The sequence below is a fragment of the Vidua chalybeata genome, chromosome 29, assembly GCF_026979565.1.
Source record: "Vidua chalybeata isolate OUT-0048 chromosome 29, bVidCha1 merged haplotype, whole genome shotgun sequence".
Taxonomy (NCBI): Eukaryota; Metazoa; Chordata; class Aves; order Passeriformes; family Viduidae; genus Vidua; species Vidua chalybeata.
Window position 1 is genome coordinate 97,882 of NC_071558.1, and position 17,323 is coordinate 115,204.

The 17,323-nt window shown below is 54.4% G+C and overlaps 1 protein-coding gene and 1 long non-coding RNA gene across 2 annotated transcripts in view; one reads left to right on the plus strand and one right to left on the minus strand.

Moving 5' to 3' along the window:
* Positions 1-13,267, minus strand: part of LOC128801343 (uncharacterized) — a 33,481-nt gene extending 20,214 nt beyond the window's left edge. Inside the window, exons 1-2 of the long non-coding RNA XR_008435177.1 lie at positions 11,656-13,267; positions 10,818-11,154 (exon numbers count right to left, since the gene is read on the minus strand). This is a non-coding gene — a long non-coding RNA (uncharacterized LOC128801343). The remainder of the gene's footprint in view (positions 1-10,817; positions 11,155-11,655) is intronic.
* On the plus strand, positions 6,172-10,464 carry LOC128801337 (serine/threonine-protein kinase pim-1-like). The gene is given in 7 exon segments (XM_053967171.1): positions 6,172-6,800; positions 6,949-6,999; positions 7,204-7,405; positions 7,408-7,569; positions 8,122-8,298; positions 8,539-9,963; positions 10,246-10,464. Coding segments are annotated over 6 exon segments (1,284 nt in total). The 5' UTR covers positions 6,172-6,215; the 3' UTR covers positions 8,646-9,963; positions 10,246-10,464.
* Positions 13,268-17,323: the final 4,056 nt, after the last annotated feature.

Genomic DNA, 17,323 nt, shown 5'->3' on the forward strand with positions numbered 1-17,323 from the left:
GCTGCAAGGGCCACTTGTCCCCTCGTGGCCTCAGGCCCAGGGCCAGCAGCCATGGCCAAAGTGCTGCACAGGTTGGCTCTGCCAGGACCTTGCAGCTGCTGCACACGCCTGTGCCCTCTGCAGCCCAGGCTGTCCTAGGGTGCCCCTGCCCTGAGCCTCTGTCCCTGCAGGCTGTCCTCATCCCCCGGCTGCCCCACCTCGCTGGCCCCTTCCTTTGCTGACAGCTCTGCCTCCTGCCTGCCTCTGCCTGGCCACACAAAGCCTTGGGCTGCTCCAGACTCCTTCTGGGGATGTGTTGCACCACAGCCCTGCCCTGGGAGGGAAATTCTTTTCTCTTCTAGTGTCCAGTCTGGACTTCCTCTGCTGCATTTATGGTATAATTTTTTCTCTGGCTCTTTCCCACTATGGAGAAAAGCTCCACCATTTCTGAATCCACCCTTCAAGCCCTGCCAGGCCACTCCTGATCTGTCCTCAGTCTCTTCACAACTGAGCCTAGGCACATCAGCCTCCATACATGTGTTTTGTTCTTGAGGCCTATGAACCCCAGACTGGGAGATTTCTGGGCCCTCTCCAAGGTGTTTGCAAATGAAAACATTCTGCTCCTATCACCAGAGGCCAAGGCCAGGCAGAACTATCTGTCCTGGCAGCTTTTGTCTGGGAGCAATCCTAGGATAGATGGAATTTTGGTGGCCAAATTCCAGTTTCTGCCATGGCCCCTGGACAAGAAGGTCCATTCTTTTCTGTAGGAAGGAAGGCACGGAGCCCCAGTGCTTCTGAGGCAGATGAGAGGTGACCACCAGAGGCCAAGGCGACAGAGCTGGCAGGTTTTTTTCTGGCAGATACCCTTGCATACAGGAATTTTTTTAGGGGAAGTACCAATTTTGTCCATGGGTGTCTGAAAAGAGGGACAGTTCTTTTCCATAGCAAGGAAAGCACGGAGCCCCAGTGGCTCATCAGCAGATGAGAAGCAGTCCTTGACATTCCAAGATCAGCCGGACCTGTCAGGTGGCCCTTGGGAGGTCAAATCAGCCAGACCTGTTCCATGTTCCCCTCATTCCATGGGGCCCCACAGTGTCCCAATGGTCCCTTGCTTCCATGGGGCCCTGAGGTGTCACAATGCCCCCTTGGTGACACAAGGCCCTGAAGGGTCCTAATGGTCTCCATGGTCCTACAAGGCCCCACAGAGTCATAATGGTCTCTTGGTTCCATGAAGCCCCGTGGTGTCACCATGGCCCCAAAGTGTCACAATGGTATCCATGGTTCTACCAGGTCCTCACAGCATCACCATGATCTCCATAGGAAGGGAACAACCGAGCCCCAGTGTTCCAGGGGCAGATGAGCCGCAGCCACCAGAGGCCAAGGGCAGCCAGATCAGATGGTGCTGGCAGATTTTGTCCTTGGATAGAGGGAATTTTAGAGGTGGAATCCCAGTTTCGGACCTGGTTGCCTGGAGGTGAAGGACGGTTCTTTTCCATAGGAAGGAAAGCATGGAACACTGGTGTTTCAGGGCCAGACGAAAAGCGGCCATCAGAGGCCTAGGCCAGCCAGACCTCTCTGTTCTGGTATTTTTTTGTCTGAAAGCAACCCTTGGATATAAGGAATTTTGGAGGTGGATTCCCAATTTTGGCCATTTCTGCATTGGTAAGAAGGATGGTTCTTTTCCATAGGAAGGAAAGCACAGAGCCCAAGTGTTTCAGGGGCAGAAGAGGAGAGAGGTGGCTCCTGAGAGGCCAAACCAGCCAGACCTGTCTGTCCTGGCAGCTTTCGTCACTGAGATATCCTTGGATCTAGGGAATTCTGGAGGAGGATTCCCAACTTTGGCCATGGGCATCTGGTTGAGATGGATGGTTTTTCCACGAAGCCCAGGTGTTTTGGAAGAAGATGAGAGGTGGTCAACACAGGCCAAGAGAGTCAGACGTATCTTTCCTGGCACCTTTCATCTGGGGGAAATCCTTGGATATTTGGAATTTTGAAGGTGGAATCTCAGTTTTGGCCATGGGCACCTGGGCAGGAAGAAGAGTTCTTTTCATCAGAAAGGAAAGCACAAAGCCCCAGTGTTTCAAAGGCAGATAAGAATCAGCTCTTTGGAAACCAAAGCCAGCCAGACTTGTCTCTCCTGGAAGCTTTCATCTGGGAGAAATCCTTGGACATAGGGAATTCTGGAGGCGTATTCCCAACTTTGGCCACGGGTGCCTGGATGTGAAAGATGCTTTTTTCCCATAAGAAACAAAAGCACAGGGTCCCAGTGTTTCAAAGGCAGATGAGAAGTGGCCCCCGGGTGGCCAAGCCTGCCAGATCTGTCTGTCCTGGCAGATTTCATCTGGGAACAATCTTTGCATAGAAGCAAAATAAGAGGAGGAATCCAAATTTTGGCCATGGGCACCTGGAGGAGAAGGACAGTTCTTTCCACAGGAAAGAGAACACAGAGCCCCAGTGCTCCAGGGGCTGACAAGCAGCAGCCCTTGACATGCCAAGGTCAGCTGGACCTGTCAGGTGGTCCCCAGGTGGCCCAGTCAGCCAGGCCTTGATGCCTTGAGAGGCCACCTAGAGCAGAGGCTGGACAGTGTCACAGGAATAAAGGAGGGATTTATTAAAAAGGCCTTCAAAGGATACACCTTGGGCAGTACAAGGGCCTGGCTGAGGGTACACCCAGGATGGACGACAGGTCACACATTTGCACACTTTTATAAGTTTTGGTTCATTTCCATATTGGGGTTAATGGTCCAATTACACCTTCAGGTTATGCAGTCCCACCCTCCCAGTCTGCTCTCCTCAATTTGCTGTTGTTTTCGCTTTCTGGGCCTGAAGCTGCAGCGGTGTCCTTGGTTCTCGGGCTGTAAAAGGATTGTTTTGTCTGACTACACTGTGAAGAGAACTTGCTGACACTCTGTATGAAGTTCAGAGTTACAGACTGATGCAGTACAGAATCTGGAAAATAAGAAAACTAAAACTTAAGGCACCAGCCTGTCACATGTTTCCTTAGTTCCATGGCGACCCACGGTGTCACAATGGCTCCTCCGTGACACTCTGGGCTGCACAGTGTCACCCTGGGCCCTTGGTTCCATGGGAGTTTCACAATGATCTTGTTACAAATAAACTCGTTTTAATAGGTGGGAGTGGTGATGGGTTGTAGGTAATTGTTAATTAATGTAACCAATTGTTAATGTAATGAATTGTTAAATTGTTAATGTAGTAAGTGGTTGTGAGTTACTGTTAGTTACGAAGTTTAATATGTACCCTTAGTTAAGTGTTGGTGCACAGTTGCCAATCAAGGGGGGGAGGCCAGGTGCATCGGAGAACGACATCATCAGTTCAACCTGCTATTGGAGAAACAGATCAACCAATGGTGCCTCGAAGTTCAGGAATGATTGGCCAGAAATGCACCATCTTATAAACCAATCAAGGACCAGAAAAGGAGCCAATCAACGAGAGGATCAAGGATGCACCAATCAACAGCCTCCAGAGGCTTTAACAACCCCGGGTGCTGGCCACCCGGGGTCTTTCCGCGGACTTTGTTGCCAAGGAAACACCCTGTGCCTGTGCACAGTTACTGTTACTTTCTGGCTTGCCGTTGAGGTCCTGGGCTTATCCTGGGACCTCGTCCCCAGCTGTCTGTGATTTTAATAAACAGGCCCAAAATTTTTTAACATACTCTGGCTTTGAATTCGCCTGTTCATAACAATCTCCTCTGGTCCCACGAGGTCCCCAGAGTGTCACAACTGACCCATGGTTCCATGAGGTTCCCCAGTGTCACCAGGGTGTCCCTGGACCTGCATTGTCACACTGACCCATGGTTCCTTGAGGTTCCCCAGTGTCACTGTGGTTGCTGTCAGAGGCTGGATGAGATCAATGTCCCGAGACACCTTGGGTTGAGCTGTCAATCAGTCACACAGCTGGGACAGCGCTAACCCAGCTCTGAATGCCCAGCTGGGGGGAGGCCCATGAAAGCCCAGGGGCTTAAAACCAAGGAGCACAAGGTCAGCCCCTGGTATGGACTCTGCCTTCTCCTGGGGTTTGTGTCTCACCCACACTGGAACCTCAGGAGCTGGGAGCCACATGTGTGTCTTTCTATGGAGCTTCTGTCTTTCTGTCTTTCTCTCTCTTTCTTTTCCTTCTAATGCTCTTTCTATGGAACATTTTTGGGTACCTGAACAACTGAAGTCTTTAAGGCTTTCCAGGCTAAATGGGCTGAGTGAATGAAGTTACTGCTGTGACAAGTGTTTTACGTTGGATTGGATGTTGTATTAAATGCTTTTCCAAAGTTTCTTGTTGTGATTTGCCAGTAAAATTTTGGGGGGGTCCCGAATGGGCACTGAGGGGCATTTGGGGATCCTGGAGGGTCTGGGGGACACTTACGGCACAGATGGGGGCAGATACCGGGGGTTCTGTGGGGCGCAGGGCATGACGGGTGTTGTAGTCCCGGCCCCAATGGGGCTCTATTGGGCTGTAGAGCATGATGGGAGTTGTAGGCAAAAGAAAAGACTGCACTGACTCCAGGCACCGCCCCCAAAGCCACAATCCCTGGTGCTGATTGGTTGAGGGCCATGATGGGCGGGAGCCTCAGCAAATGGGAGGCAGCAGAGGCGGGAACAGCCCATTCAACCCCTCCAGTCCCTCTCAGCACAGCCCAGTTCATCCCCAGTACAACCCAGTACAACCCCAGTGCCCCTCCAATCCCTCCCAGTACAGCCCAGTCCCTCCCAGTACACCTGAGTTCATTCCCAGGCCCTTCCAGTTCCCCCCAGTGTTATCCATAGTCCGCTCCAGTGTCCCCCTGCCTTCCCCACAGCATTCCTGCCCATTGCAGGGCAGGGGCGCAGATGGAATGTCCTGTGGCCCAAAACCTCCTGCTCCTGCCACACAGTGCCCAACGTTCTCCCCCTCCTCCTCCTCCTCTCCCAGCACGGCACAAATTCCAGCTCGGAGGAGGCTTCCTCAGAGAGGGCTCCAGCTCCTGCTCCAGCCTGAGTGTCCCTGCAGAGGAACAGGACATCTTTCAGGCACTTCCACAAGCTCAGGCTTCCCATTCCATGGGGAATCTGGGATGGAAATGGCCTTTTTCAAAAAGACAAATGCAGAAGAGATGGATTAGAAATTATTAGGAAAAAAATGACCCTTCTTCCAGACAAAGTCCACCAAGTCATTGCCTGCATTTCTCCTTTTCAGATTCTTTCAGTCATCTCCTGAGAGGTCTAACTTGTTCTGCTGCTTTCCCTGAACTGATTGTACTCTTGATTTATATCAGTGCATGAGATGTGGAAGCATCTAAACTGAACACAGAAACAAACTCCCTCTGTCAGCCCATTTTCATGTTCTACATCACTTTCAAGATGTCCATGGGGAAGTTGCAATGATTATCGCACAGCTCTCCATTTCTGGCTGCAGGCTCTGCAGATTCTTTCTCTGCATTCAGTCAGGCTTGCATTCCCTGACAATTCCTGGTAGCCCGTCGTGTTTTCTTAGGGTAGAACAGTAACAATGAAAACATCACCAATGGCACAACTGCCCAGCCCACAAGGAAAAGAAAGAACAAGCTGTCAAGTATTTCAAATATTTCTGCTTTGCTGCAAGAGTTGAGCTGCACGCAAGGTGTGGAAAGCCAAGAGAAGCTGCAGCTGGTGGCACATCTTGTGACAGAAGCTGCACCTTGTTCTCCAGGAAAGGTTCTTGGAAAGAGCAAACAGGACTGTGGAGATGATTCTGGGAAAACTGAAACAGCTTTTAAGAAATGAAATTAAAATGGAAAGAAACAATCCAAGATGTGTTTTTCTGTTTATTTTTATGCTCTCTTTTTCCATCTTGCACTACTTCTCCATCCCATTAATCCAAATGGATCTCACTTCTAAGATCCATGACTTGGCAAGTTTTAGACACTGGAAAATAACATGAGCTACACACTGTTTGCCTTCCCGTATTTTTTTGTTTGTTTGTTTGTTTGTTTTTTGGAAATCATTGCTGGAGAGGTAAGTGCAGTGCTTGGGTCAGGTACAAATTCTGCATTCAGAGAATGCGCTCCCATAGTGTTTGACCTTCAGCAGGGACAATGCACAGCAGCGACCGAGGGGATTCCTGTGCCCCTGTGCAGGAGTCCAGACTCTGGCTCTGGGCTGAACATGGCAAAGTTCCTGTGTTTGGACAGGCTCAGGGGCTGCCCCCGGGGAGCACGGGGCTGGGCATGGGGGCGGCGGGCAACGGACAAACGGACATGGGGACAAATGGCCCCGGAGCTTCAGTTGCTTCAGTTGCAGCAGCAGCAGCAGCAGCGAAAGAAGCAGTTTTGTCGAGTCCCTCTTGCATCTCCTCTTCCTCTCCCGCTGTCCTGCAGCCTCTCCCGCTCTCCCTTTCCCGGTGTCCTCTCCTCTCCCAGTCTACCTCTCCCCCTGCCCGGCTGGGCCATGCCCCAGGCCCACCCCGGGCCCCAGGCGGGGCTGCCCCGTCCCCATACCCGGCCGTCCCGCCGCAGTCTCCCGGGCCCTGCAGAGGACACAGGCGGCACGGCCGCTCCCGCCGCCTCCGCTGCGGCTTCCCCGGCCCAAGCTCCGCCGCTCGGCAGCGTGGCTGCCGGCCCCGAGCCACCGCTGTCCCGTTGCCAGGAGCGAACGCCTGGGGATGGCCGGCCCAGGCCGGTCAGAGGGCACTCGGGGGCCGCTCCTGGCCCCGGGCCGAGCGCTGAAAGCCGCGTCCTGCCCCCAGGGAAGGCGCAGGAGGCCCTGCAGGAGTGGTACCGGCTGGGTTCGCTGCTGGGCCACGGCAGCTTCGGAAGTGTCCTCGCGGCCACGCGGCTTTCGGACGGCGCCCCGGTGAGTGGCGGGGCTGGCAGCGGGTGCAGGAGAACGGGGCGGAGGAGGAGGAGGAGGAGGAGAAGGAGGGAGTGAAGGAGAAGGAGGAGGGGGTGGGGCTCAGGGGGACGGGCGGCGAGCTCAGCCTGCTGCTCTCCCTTGCTTGCAGGTGGCCATCAAAAGGGTGCCGCGGGATCGCATCTGGCACTGGGGTGAGCTGGTGACTGAGCAGGGCCAGCTGCAGAAGCCAGGCCATGCTGGGTGGGGATGAGCCGGGGCCCAGCAGGGTGGGAGCTGCCGGGAGCCCTGCAGGGAGAGCAGGCGTGGGCTGAGCAGGGCATGCAGAGCATCCCAGGCTGGCTGAGGGGTTCCCCAGTCCTGGCACAGCCTCAGCCCCACTGACGGCATCGCGCTCCTCCCGCAGCCTGACGGCACCAGCGCACCCCTGGAGATTGTGCTGCTGGCCAAGGTGGCCTCTGGCTGCGCTGGTATCATTCAGCTCCTGGAGTGGCTTGAGCTCCCCGACAGCTTCTTGCTGGTGCTGGAGCGCCCGGAGCGGTGCCAGGACCTGTCGGGTTTCCTGGCGGAGCGGAGGTTCCTGCCGGAGGAGGAGGCGTGGGGGCTGTTCTGCCGGTGCTGGAGGCCGTGCGGCACTGAACCAGCTGTGGGGTCCTGCACAGGGACATCAAGCCCCAGAACATCCTGCTCGACCTGGCCACCGGGCACATGAAACTGATTGACTTTGGCTGTGGCGCCTTCCTCCAAGACACAGCCTACACCCAGTTTGCAGGTGAGCCCTGCCAGGGGATGCTGGATTAATGCTGGAGCCAAGTTGATTTGGGTGGGGGTGTGAGGGGGTCCAGCTCCCAGCCCTGCTGACAGCCTTCAGCACCCACTCTGCCCTGGGCTGGGGCTGGAGCTGGGGCAGCCAGCCCAACAAAAACCCCCATGGGGGTAGCAGAGAGGGGGGTCTCACCCTGTGCCCCGGACGGTTTGGTGTGCAGGCGAGCAAGGGCTTGGACTGCTCTGCTCCTACTGTTTGCCATGGCTTGTTAACAGTTTTGGGGGTCTGTGCAGGCAGGTAGTCGAGTGGGTTTCTCCACCAGTGGATGAGTTTTTCTTTTGTGTGTCATGGTTGGGCCTTCCCAGGGTTTCTGCTGCCCTCTTCCAGCACCAGTGGCTTCTTTTCCAGCCCCGAGTTTGTACACAAGTCCCAGGTGCTGGCGAGAGGGCCGCAGTCACACCGTGTGCCACTGGGGCAGCCTCCACATGCCCAGGGATGCTGGGGCCAGGCTCTGGGAGCAGCAGCATCCCCCTGCTGAACTCTGTCTGTGTTCCACAGGAACCCTGTCCTACAGCCCACCAGAGTGGATCCACCACCAATGCTACCACGGCGAGGCAGCGACGATCTGGTCCCTGGGCCTCCTGCTGTACCACCTGGTCATGGGGAAGCACCCGTTCAGGAGGAGCCAGGAGATCATCTGGGGGCAGATCTTGTTCCCACAATGGCTCTCTCAAGGTGGATCCTCATCTCTGGTCATGGGGGCAATATCAGTGCTGGGACACAGCAGCAGCTTGTGAGCATCCCGCTCCAGCAGCTGCTGAGGAGGTGGCACATGTCCTGCTCTCCTGCTCTCCTCCAAACAGAGAATCCATGGAGAAGTTTAGGCCCAGCTCTGGGCACACCCAGCATGGCCTGGACATGGGAATGGGGGGGCAACTTCTCAACTGACTGGTGATTCCTGGTTTCTCTCCCCAGAATGCCAGAATATCATTAAGAGGTGTTTGTCCATGCAGCCCTTGGACAGGCCATCCTTAGAAGAGCTTTTCCGTGATCCTTGGGTGCAGGGTGTTCCTCTGCCCTAGAGGATGGGAGAGTTCCCCGTGCACAGTTGGATCCAGGGGCCTGGCAGGTAACAGCTCCACGCATCTCTTGGCAATCAGTGGCAAAGCCAACCAGACAGGTTTTGTCCTGCCTGTAGCTCTGAGCAGGGGTCAGCAGAAGGAAACAGCTCTTGGACTGGAGCTGAGCTGGAGACCTGGTGTGGCAAGCACTGGCGGCTACCATCCTTCGGGTTTTGCTTGTCCTGGTTCACTGACAGCTGGAGCCCTGGGAAGAACCCTGAGAGCCTGGTCTGGCCCCAGGGAAGCAGAAGGAGCTCCTGGAGAAGCTGTACCAGGTAGGACTGCTGCTGGGGCTGGGGCAGCCAGCCCGACACAAACCAACCCCCATGGTGGGAGCACAGGTAGGACTTCAGAACCTGTGCAGGGGCTGCTTTGCTTTGCCGGCAAGGAAGGGCTTTGGTTGCTCCACTGCCCTTGTTTGCTTTGAGATCACCGTTATTTTGGGGGGCAGTGCAGGGGGGAAGGGAGAAAGCCTGGGCTTCCCTCACCTGTGGGTGGGTTTTTCCCTAGCATGCAGGGGTTGGGCCTTCCTTAAGCCCCTGACAGAGTGTCCAAGACTGAGCACCAAGATGTTTCCTATTACCATCCGAGTAGCAGTTGCATCTGGACAGTTTTCCTTATCTCCTGTTAATAGGCCCATCAATGTCTTGCCACATGACTCAGAGATAACACTCTCCAGGAGCCAGTTCTGTTTACCAGGTGATTAAGGACACACCTCGTGACTCAGAATAACATCAGCCCATTGTGAGATGCTCCGCCCAGGGGGAGAAGCTAGGCATTCCCACCTGGATAAATCCAGGGATTTCTAGACAGAAAGGCAGCCTTTCCACAGGTTTCCGAGAAGACACAGCAACCACATCTGCCACTCCAGGAGGACTGCAGCCACTCCAATTTGGACTGCTACCAGCACACTGGTCAAAGGGGTGTCAGGTTGTATTCTGACTTTGTCAGTGGTCTTCCTTTTGTATCACTGCATGTATTTTTGTCTTTTTTTCCCTTTTCCCAATAAATTGTATTTCTGACTTGGAGTCTCTCACTGGTTTTGCTTTCAAACCAGAACACAAAGATACGATTTTTGACCTTTTTTCTTGTTTCCCCTTTTTGTCTGTAATCTATTTTGAATAATTTGGTTTTTTTTCTAGAGGAAGCGTTCTAGGTGGGGTCCAGTCTGGATCGGGAAGTGCTTGGGAGCAGCGGCAGCGTGGATGGGCCGTGCCCTTGGAGAAGGCTGAGGACATCGTTTGGGACCAGCTTTTCTTCCAGCGGTGGATGGCGTCAGGTGGGTCCCGTCTGCTTGGCATGGTGGGATCAGAGCTTTGGGGAGATGGCAGCGAGCACAGGAGCATCCTGCTCCGGGCAGCTGCTGAGGGCTGGATGTGCCGTGGCCGGCTGCAGGCTGGGCACATGTCCTGCCCTCCTGCTCTGCTGCCAAAGGCAGCAGTGATGGGCACTCTGGGCACCGCTCTGGGCACGGCCAGCATGGCCTGGGCACTGCGGGCGGCTGGGACCAGGGGACAGGAGCCTTCAGCTGACGGGTGCTTTCTGGTTTCTCTCCTTGCAGCCGGGCTCTGCGGGTGCTGAGGCTGCTCTGGGCTCTGCCAGGGCTCTGCTGCAGCTCAGCACCGGGCCAGAATCAGCCAAAGAAGAAATGGTGTGACCTGCAGCACAGACTTGCTTGAACATTTCAGCAACAGAGCTCAAGTTTGCAGAGTGTACACCTCCCAGGGAAAACATGCCACCACCCAAAAATTAAACTTGTTCAATAGCTTCTGAAATGAAATCAATCTGGGATGACCCCAAATGACATTTTGCAGCTTGCTCAAGCTGTAGCTCAGCCCTTCTCTGAACTGTTCTCTCCCCCACCTGCCTTTTACTTCCCAATTGCTCCCTCTTTTCCCCCAGTGAGGTTCCCAGCCCATGGCAGTCTCCATCACACTGTTGCCTTCCTTGGTGCCCCTCACCACGAGGAAGGTTGAGCCCCAGGCTTAGGGACTCATCCTGTCACTGGCTGAGGAGGAGCAATGTCTCAGAGGTCCATTGCTGAGTTCCAACTCCCTTTTCCTTGTCCTTCCAGCAGGATGAGCTCTGTGAATCCCCTTGAGCCTCCCCACTCTTCCCAGCCCACACACCCACCTCAGTTCGGCTGAAGCTGCAGCTTCTCTGTCTCCTCTGGCATCCCAGTCCAGTCCCCTGTGCGGGGAGCCCCAGCCCCAGAGCACAGCACTCAGCAGTGCAGTCCGGGCTGGAGCAGCTGCCCTGCAGCCCTGGCTTGGCTCTTGGTGGCAAGGGAATGCTCCCTGTTTGCAGCTGTCCCTGCAGGATGGCCCCAGGGCAGAGCCCAGCCAGGCTCCCACTGCAGCCCCTGAAGCTTGGGGCAGAAAGTGGTCCCAGAGCTGAGGTTCACGGGGAGCACCCGCTGCTGTGGCTTGCAGTCAGTGTTGGCAAGTGTTGTGTTTTCATCTCCTGCAGCCTGTGGGGAAAGCAACCTGTGCTGCCAGGCCTGTGTGTGCCAGGCCTCTGTGTGCCAGGGGCTCTTGGATGTCTCTGTATCCATGGACAGAAGGCTCTGTGTGTGCCAGGGGCTCTTGGATGTCTCTGTACCCATGGACAGAAAGCTCTGTGTGTGCCAGGGGCTCTTGGATGTCTCTGTACCCATGGACAGAAGGCTCTGTGTGTGCCAGGGGCTCTTGGATGTCTCTGTACCCATGGACAGAAGGCTCTGTGTGTACCAGGGGCTCTTGGATGTCTCTGTACCCATGGACAGAAGGCCCTGTCTGTGCCAGGATTTCCATAATGTCTCTGTACCCATGGGTATGGAATAGCATGGACAGTGACAGTGTCAGTCACGTTGCTTGCATGCTCCTTCCTTTGTATACAAGACACATCCATGCACACCCCCATGTATAGATACATAAAAAGGACAGGGAGGGAGAGAGATTTCCCACAGAGCTCTAACTTTGGCATAACTCACCTTTTAGAGCTGAAGGAGCAGCATTTAGAAGCAGAGTTGTGGCTTGACACGGAAGTGAATTTTTCAGAAAGTTCGGGTCAAACCAATCAGTGGTCAGGTTTGGATACTGGCACCTGGAATGACCACTGAAAATATAGACACGCCTCTGAGCACACAAAAAGCAAGAACTCCCAGGGGAACTGTCTCTTTGGTTCCAGTCAGAGTGCAGTGCAGACTCTCCCCTGCCCAGCCACAGGCTGGGTGCGGGAGGGGAAGCCGTGCGGCCTGGTCCAGGTAGGCCGAGGGGGCTGAAGGTCTAGAACCGTGCCAGCTCCTGCGGATGGAACAGTGGAGAGAAGCGGAGATGTCTTTGTTCCCCCCACCAGAGGGAAAGAGACAGAGAGCCGGACTGTCGCCCTGGTTATCAAGAGTTTTCTAAAGCTTTCTGAGTTTACATTCTTGTAGAGAACTTTCTCACACAACTTTCTGTAAATAACCTATTGTTTTGCATTCTTTCATAGAGGCAGAGAAATTTGATGTACAGGTAGTTTGTCCAGTGTCGTTGGAGAGGTGGCACGTTCACCCTCCAATCCACTGGCATCTTTTGAGAACTATAAAAGATTGGAGTCAGAAAAAATAAATTAGTCTCTTCATCGTGACCAAGGCTGTGGTGCGTCGTTTTTGCTTGTGTCATTTGGTGACACCGGACAGCACCTAGAAATTTGCTGGCAGAAGAGAAGCGGGGGGGAGGTACCCAGCCTTGGGAGTCGGAGTTCTGGGCAGAGATTTCAGCCATCCGGGGAGTCTGAACTTTTAACCCTGTCCTGGAAAATGAAGGCTTTGTAAAATATTACTCCTCCTCGATTTATAGTGGAAGAGAGACAGTCCGGCACCTGAGATGTTAGAAGAACAAATTTTTAGGTGGGAGGAGATGACGGAGTGGCTTGTGGCTGGACTTTTCTTATTAGCCATAGACTGAACCAAATTCTCCTGCAACAGAGACTGCATTTTAGGGGGATGCAGTGGTGAACCAAACAGACCTGCTTCAGCAACTACCAGCACAGGAATGGCAAGAACAGAGAAAAGCTGGGGAGGGTGTGGTGATGCCCTCTGTCTTCAGGAAGAAGATGATCTCTGTTCTTGGACCCTCGGCCCCAGGAAAGGAAGAAAATGGGGGGGACTGTGGTCCCAAGATGAAAAGCTGAACTGTTGTTTCTTTTGGTCTGTGGCAAAGCATCCTTAAAGGAGCCCTATGGGCAGTCTGTCCATGCACGGTGGTGAGAGCACTGTGACATGGAAAGGAGAGTGTCACACTGGCAGATTTTCTCTGGGTGGTTGCCATGTGTAACATGGAAACACAGAAGGGTGGCAATTGTGTTTTCTGGGGGGCGTCTGTCGTGCAAGAGACTCCTCTCTCCCTTGATGGACTGAGTATTGATCATCTGAAGGGTGGCAACTTGATCAGGAATCCCGGGTGATGTCTCACTGTGGTTGTTTTGGAAATTGGGTGGGAAGAGTAGTGTTTTGGAGGGCCTTCATCTTGGGTTTAGTGTGTGTGTCTTGTTCAGTAGTAGTAATTTTAATAAAGTTTTTTTTCATTTGTTATTAAGCTTGGGCCTGCTCTGCTCTGTTCCTGATAACATCTCACAGCATTTCTATTGGGAAGGTGTATTTTCATGGGGGCGCTGGCATTGCACCAGTGTCAAACCATGACAGGGGACAATGACAAGGACAGGTGACAATGGGGACAGACACTGCTCCAGCTCTGGGGACACAGAGGACACACGGACAGGTGACAGTGGGAACAGGAACAGCTCCAGCTCTGGGGACACACAGGGGACAGCCTGAGCCCCTGGGGACACCCACGGACACTCTCAGACCCCCCAGGACTCCCCAGCCCCCCACACTGTCCTTTTTTATCTCCTCGTTCAGTTTTTGATGGAGATGCTGGGCTTGGGCCAGGGTTCCTGCACCACCAGGGCCGGGACCCCTCTGTGGGGACAGGGGGGCTTTAAGAGGCATCTGGGGGGGGGGGGCTGCGACCCCTGGAACCCCCCCTTTACATGCCCCCAGTGCCCCAAATCCACCCCAGACCCACTTAAAACCCCCCCCCAATTACCCTCAGACCCCCCCCGTTCCCCCCAAAATTGACCCCAGACCCACCTGAGACCCCCCCAAATCCCATCAGACTGCCCCAAATCCTGATTAATCCCCCCAAACCCTTTGAAATCCCCTCAGACTCCCCCAAATTTCTCCCAGACCCACCTCAGAACCCCCCAGTTCCTCTCACAAACCTCCCAAAATCCCCTCAGACCCCCCCAATTCCCCTCAGATCCTCCTAAACCCAACTGAGAACGCTCCAGACCCTCTCAAGCTCCCCCCAAAGCTCCCTAAAGCCCCCTCAGACCCACCAAAGCCCCCTCAGACCCCCTCATTTCCCCCAAACCCTCCGCAGACCGCCCTATTTCCTGTCAATTCCCCCAAAAATCCCCAATTTCTCCCCAGACCCACCTCAGACCACCCCAGTTCCCCCCGGCCCCACCATAGCTCCCTCCTCAGCCACTCTCCCCTCACAAACTTCTGCCTCCGCCGCCTGCGCCGGCTCCTCCAGCCAATAGCGGCGCGCCCCTCCCCGAGCCAACCAATCACCGTGCGATCTCGTCACCAGCGCCCGCCTTCTCCGCGCCGCTCCAGCCAATCAGAGACGAGCAGGAAGCGGCGCCCCCTCCCCCGGCGGCCCCGGGCCCCCCGGGCTCGGGCGGGTCCTGCGGGAGGCGCTGGAGAGAGAGGGGGAGGCGCGGGAGAGGACGGAGGCTCCGGGAGCTGCTGAGGGGCCGGGACAGCTGGGGGAGGGGGGTCCGCACAGCGGGTCGCGAGGGAGGCGCTGGGAGGGTCTGGGGAGGTCTGGAGGGTGCTGGGGGGGTTTAGGGAGGGATCTGGGGGGAGTTTGGGGAGGGTCCTGGAGGGGTCTGCAGGGGTTTTGGGGTGGTCTGGGGGGGCTTTGGGAAGGGGTCTTGGGGGGGTGTCTCAGGGGACATCCTGGGCTGGGCCTCTGGGGGTCTCAGGGGGTCCTGGTGTGGTTTGGTCCTGGGCCAGCGCTGGGGAGCTCTGGGGGATTTGGGGTTCCTGGAGGGGGTCCTGGGGGAGATTTGGGGGTCCCGGGGGGTCCCAGGCCCACCCTGAACCGGGGTCTGGGGAACCACAGGGGTTCCCCCCCACCCCCGTTTTTGGGGGGTCTCCCATGGTGCCCCCTACCCAAAAAGCTCCGAGGGCCCCCTGAAGTGGCTCCTGTTCCAGCGGCCGGTACCCCCTGATCCAGGACGGCCACCAGTAAGTCTGGGGGGTTCTGGGGGGATTTTGGTGGCATTTTTGGGCTTTGGGGAATTTTGTTGGGAGTTTAGGGGGAATTATTGGGTTTTTAGAGAGAATTACTGGGTTTTGGGGGGTTAGGGGATTTTGCGGGGTTTTGTGGATTTGGGGATTTTGGGGGATTTTATTTGGGTTTTGGGGGGGTTGTTTTTTGGGGGGTTTATTGAAATTTCTGGGAGTTTTTTAAACTGTGGTGGGTTTCACTGGGATTTTGTGGGATTCTTTAGGGTTTTGGAGGGTTTTATTGGGATTTTGGAGGGATTTCTGGGGGTTTTAGTGGAATTTTGGGGGGGCTTTGGGGTTGTCCCAGGGTGTGGGGAAGGGCTGAGAGGCAGCAAAATCTCCTTAAAAGCCCCGAAAGTCCCAATAAAACCCACGAAATCCCAATTAAATCTCACGGAATAACATTTGAACACCTAAAATCCTAATAAAAGCCCACAAAATTCCAATTAAACCCCACAAATCCCCCCCAAATGTCCCTAAAAGCACAAAAAGCCTCACAAAATTCCCCCAAGACCCAAAGAAATTCTGACGACACCTAAAAAAACCCATAAGACTCCCCAGATCCTACAAAAAAAAAAAAATTCCCATAAAAAATAAAATCTCATGAAAATACAACCCCCCCCAAAGAATCCCACTAAATGGTCCCAAAATGCTAATAAAATGCTCCAAAATTACCCCAAAATTCCAATAAAACCCCCCAAAATTCCAGAGAATGACACAAAATCCCTGCAAAATGGAAGTAAAAAAAACCCCAAAAATTTCCCAAAAAATCCTAAATCCCCAAAGAATAACACTAAATGCTCCCAAAATGCCAATAAAATGCCCACAAATCTCCCAATAATCCCAATAAAACCCCAAAAAATTCCCCACAAAATCCCAGTAAAACCTCCCAAACTCAAAAAAAACCACAAAAAATTTCAGTTAACCCCCAAACACCTCCAGAAAAACAACTTCCCCCACAAAGCGCCAATAAAACCCCCTAAAATTCAAACCCCCCAAAATTCCCCAACTCCCCCTAACCCAATAATTCTCTCCAAAAACCCCAACAATTCCCCGTAACTCCCAACAAAATTCTCAAAAGCCCAAAAAAGCCCCAGTTGCCCCGAGCCCTCCTGAGCCCTCCCTGGTCCCTCCCGGTCCCGCCCAGGCCCGTCCGGGGCCGCGGCCAAAACTCCCCGGCGTGAACGCGGAGGTCCCGGAGCGACCCTGGAGCCGATCCCAGGCTCGGCCTTGGGCTTGGCCCCTCTGGGGGATTTTGGGCCGAACTGGGCAGGTTTTGGGTGGGTTTCAGATCCCTTGCGGGGATTCCGAGCCTTTTCGGGTGGATTTTCAGCCCCTTTGGCTGATTTTAGGCCAGATCTGGTGGGGTTTAGGGGGGTTTTCAGATCCCTTTGGATGATTTTAGGCCCATGTGGGTGGGGTTGGGGCCTGTTTGGGTGAGTTTAGGCTAAACTGGGCCCATATGGGTGAATCTTAGTCTTGTGTGGGTGATTTTAGGTCCCTTTTTTGGGTATTTTGGGCCTATTTGAGTAGGTTTTTCGCTTCTTTGGGCAATTTTAGGTCGAACCAATCCTTTTTAGGGTGATTTTAAGTCTTCTTGTGTTGGTTTCAGGTATGTTTGGGTGATTTTAGGTACCTTTGGGTGATTTTAGGTTGAACCAGGTACTTTCAGGGTGGATTTTAGGCACATTTGAGAGATTTAAGGGTGATTTTAAGCCATTTCTTGTGGGTTATAAAACATTTTGGGCTACTTTAGTTGAATTTTAGACCTATTTAGATACTTTTAATCCCATTTGGCTGATTTCAGGCCAAACCTGGTGGATTTCGGCTGCATTTGATGCCCTTTTGGGTGATTTTAGGCCAAACCGGGCACTTTTAGGATCATGTGTCCCCTTGGCCCCGCCCCTTTCCCCTCACGGTTCCCGCCCTTTCCTTGCCCCCTTTCCCCTCACAGTCTGGGCTTTGGGAATGGGGAAGGAGGAGGAGGGCGGGAGGAAGAGGCGCAGTGGCAGCAGGGAGCAGCCGGAGAAGAGGAGAGAAGGAATCGCGTGGCCCTGGCGCTGCCTGAAGTCGCAGCACCCTGGGAGCATCGCCCCCATCCCGCAGGTGCCCAGGGAGGGGGAGCTTGGCCCAAATATCCCGGGGCTCCCTGGGTTTGGGGTTTTTGGGGGGGATGTTTGGAGCTGGCAGGGCTCCAAAGCTGAGCCGCAGATGGCCCTCGGGGGTACATCAGGGGGTCCCCATGTTATAAATTGAGGCGAATAATTTGTTCAGCCTTTCGAGAGTCAATCAGAAATTTATTGGTTACAGCAAGCAA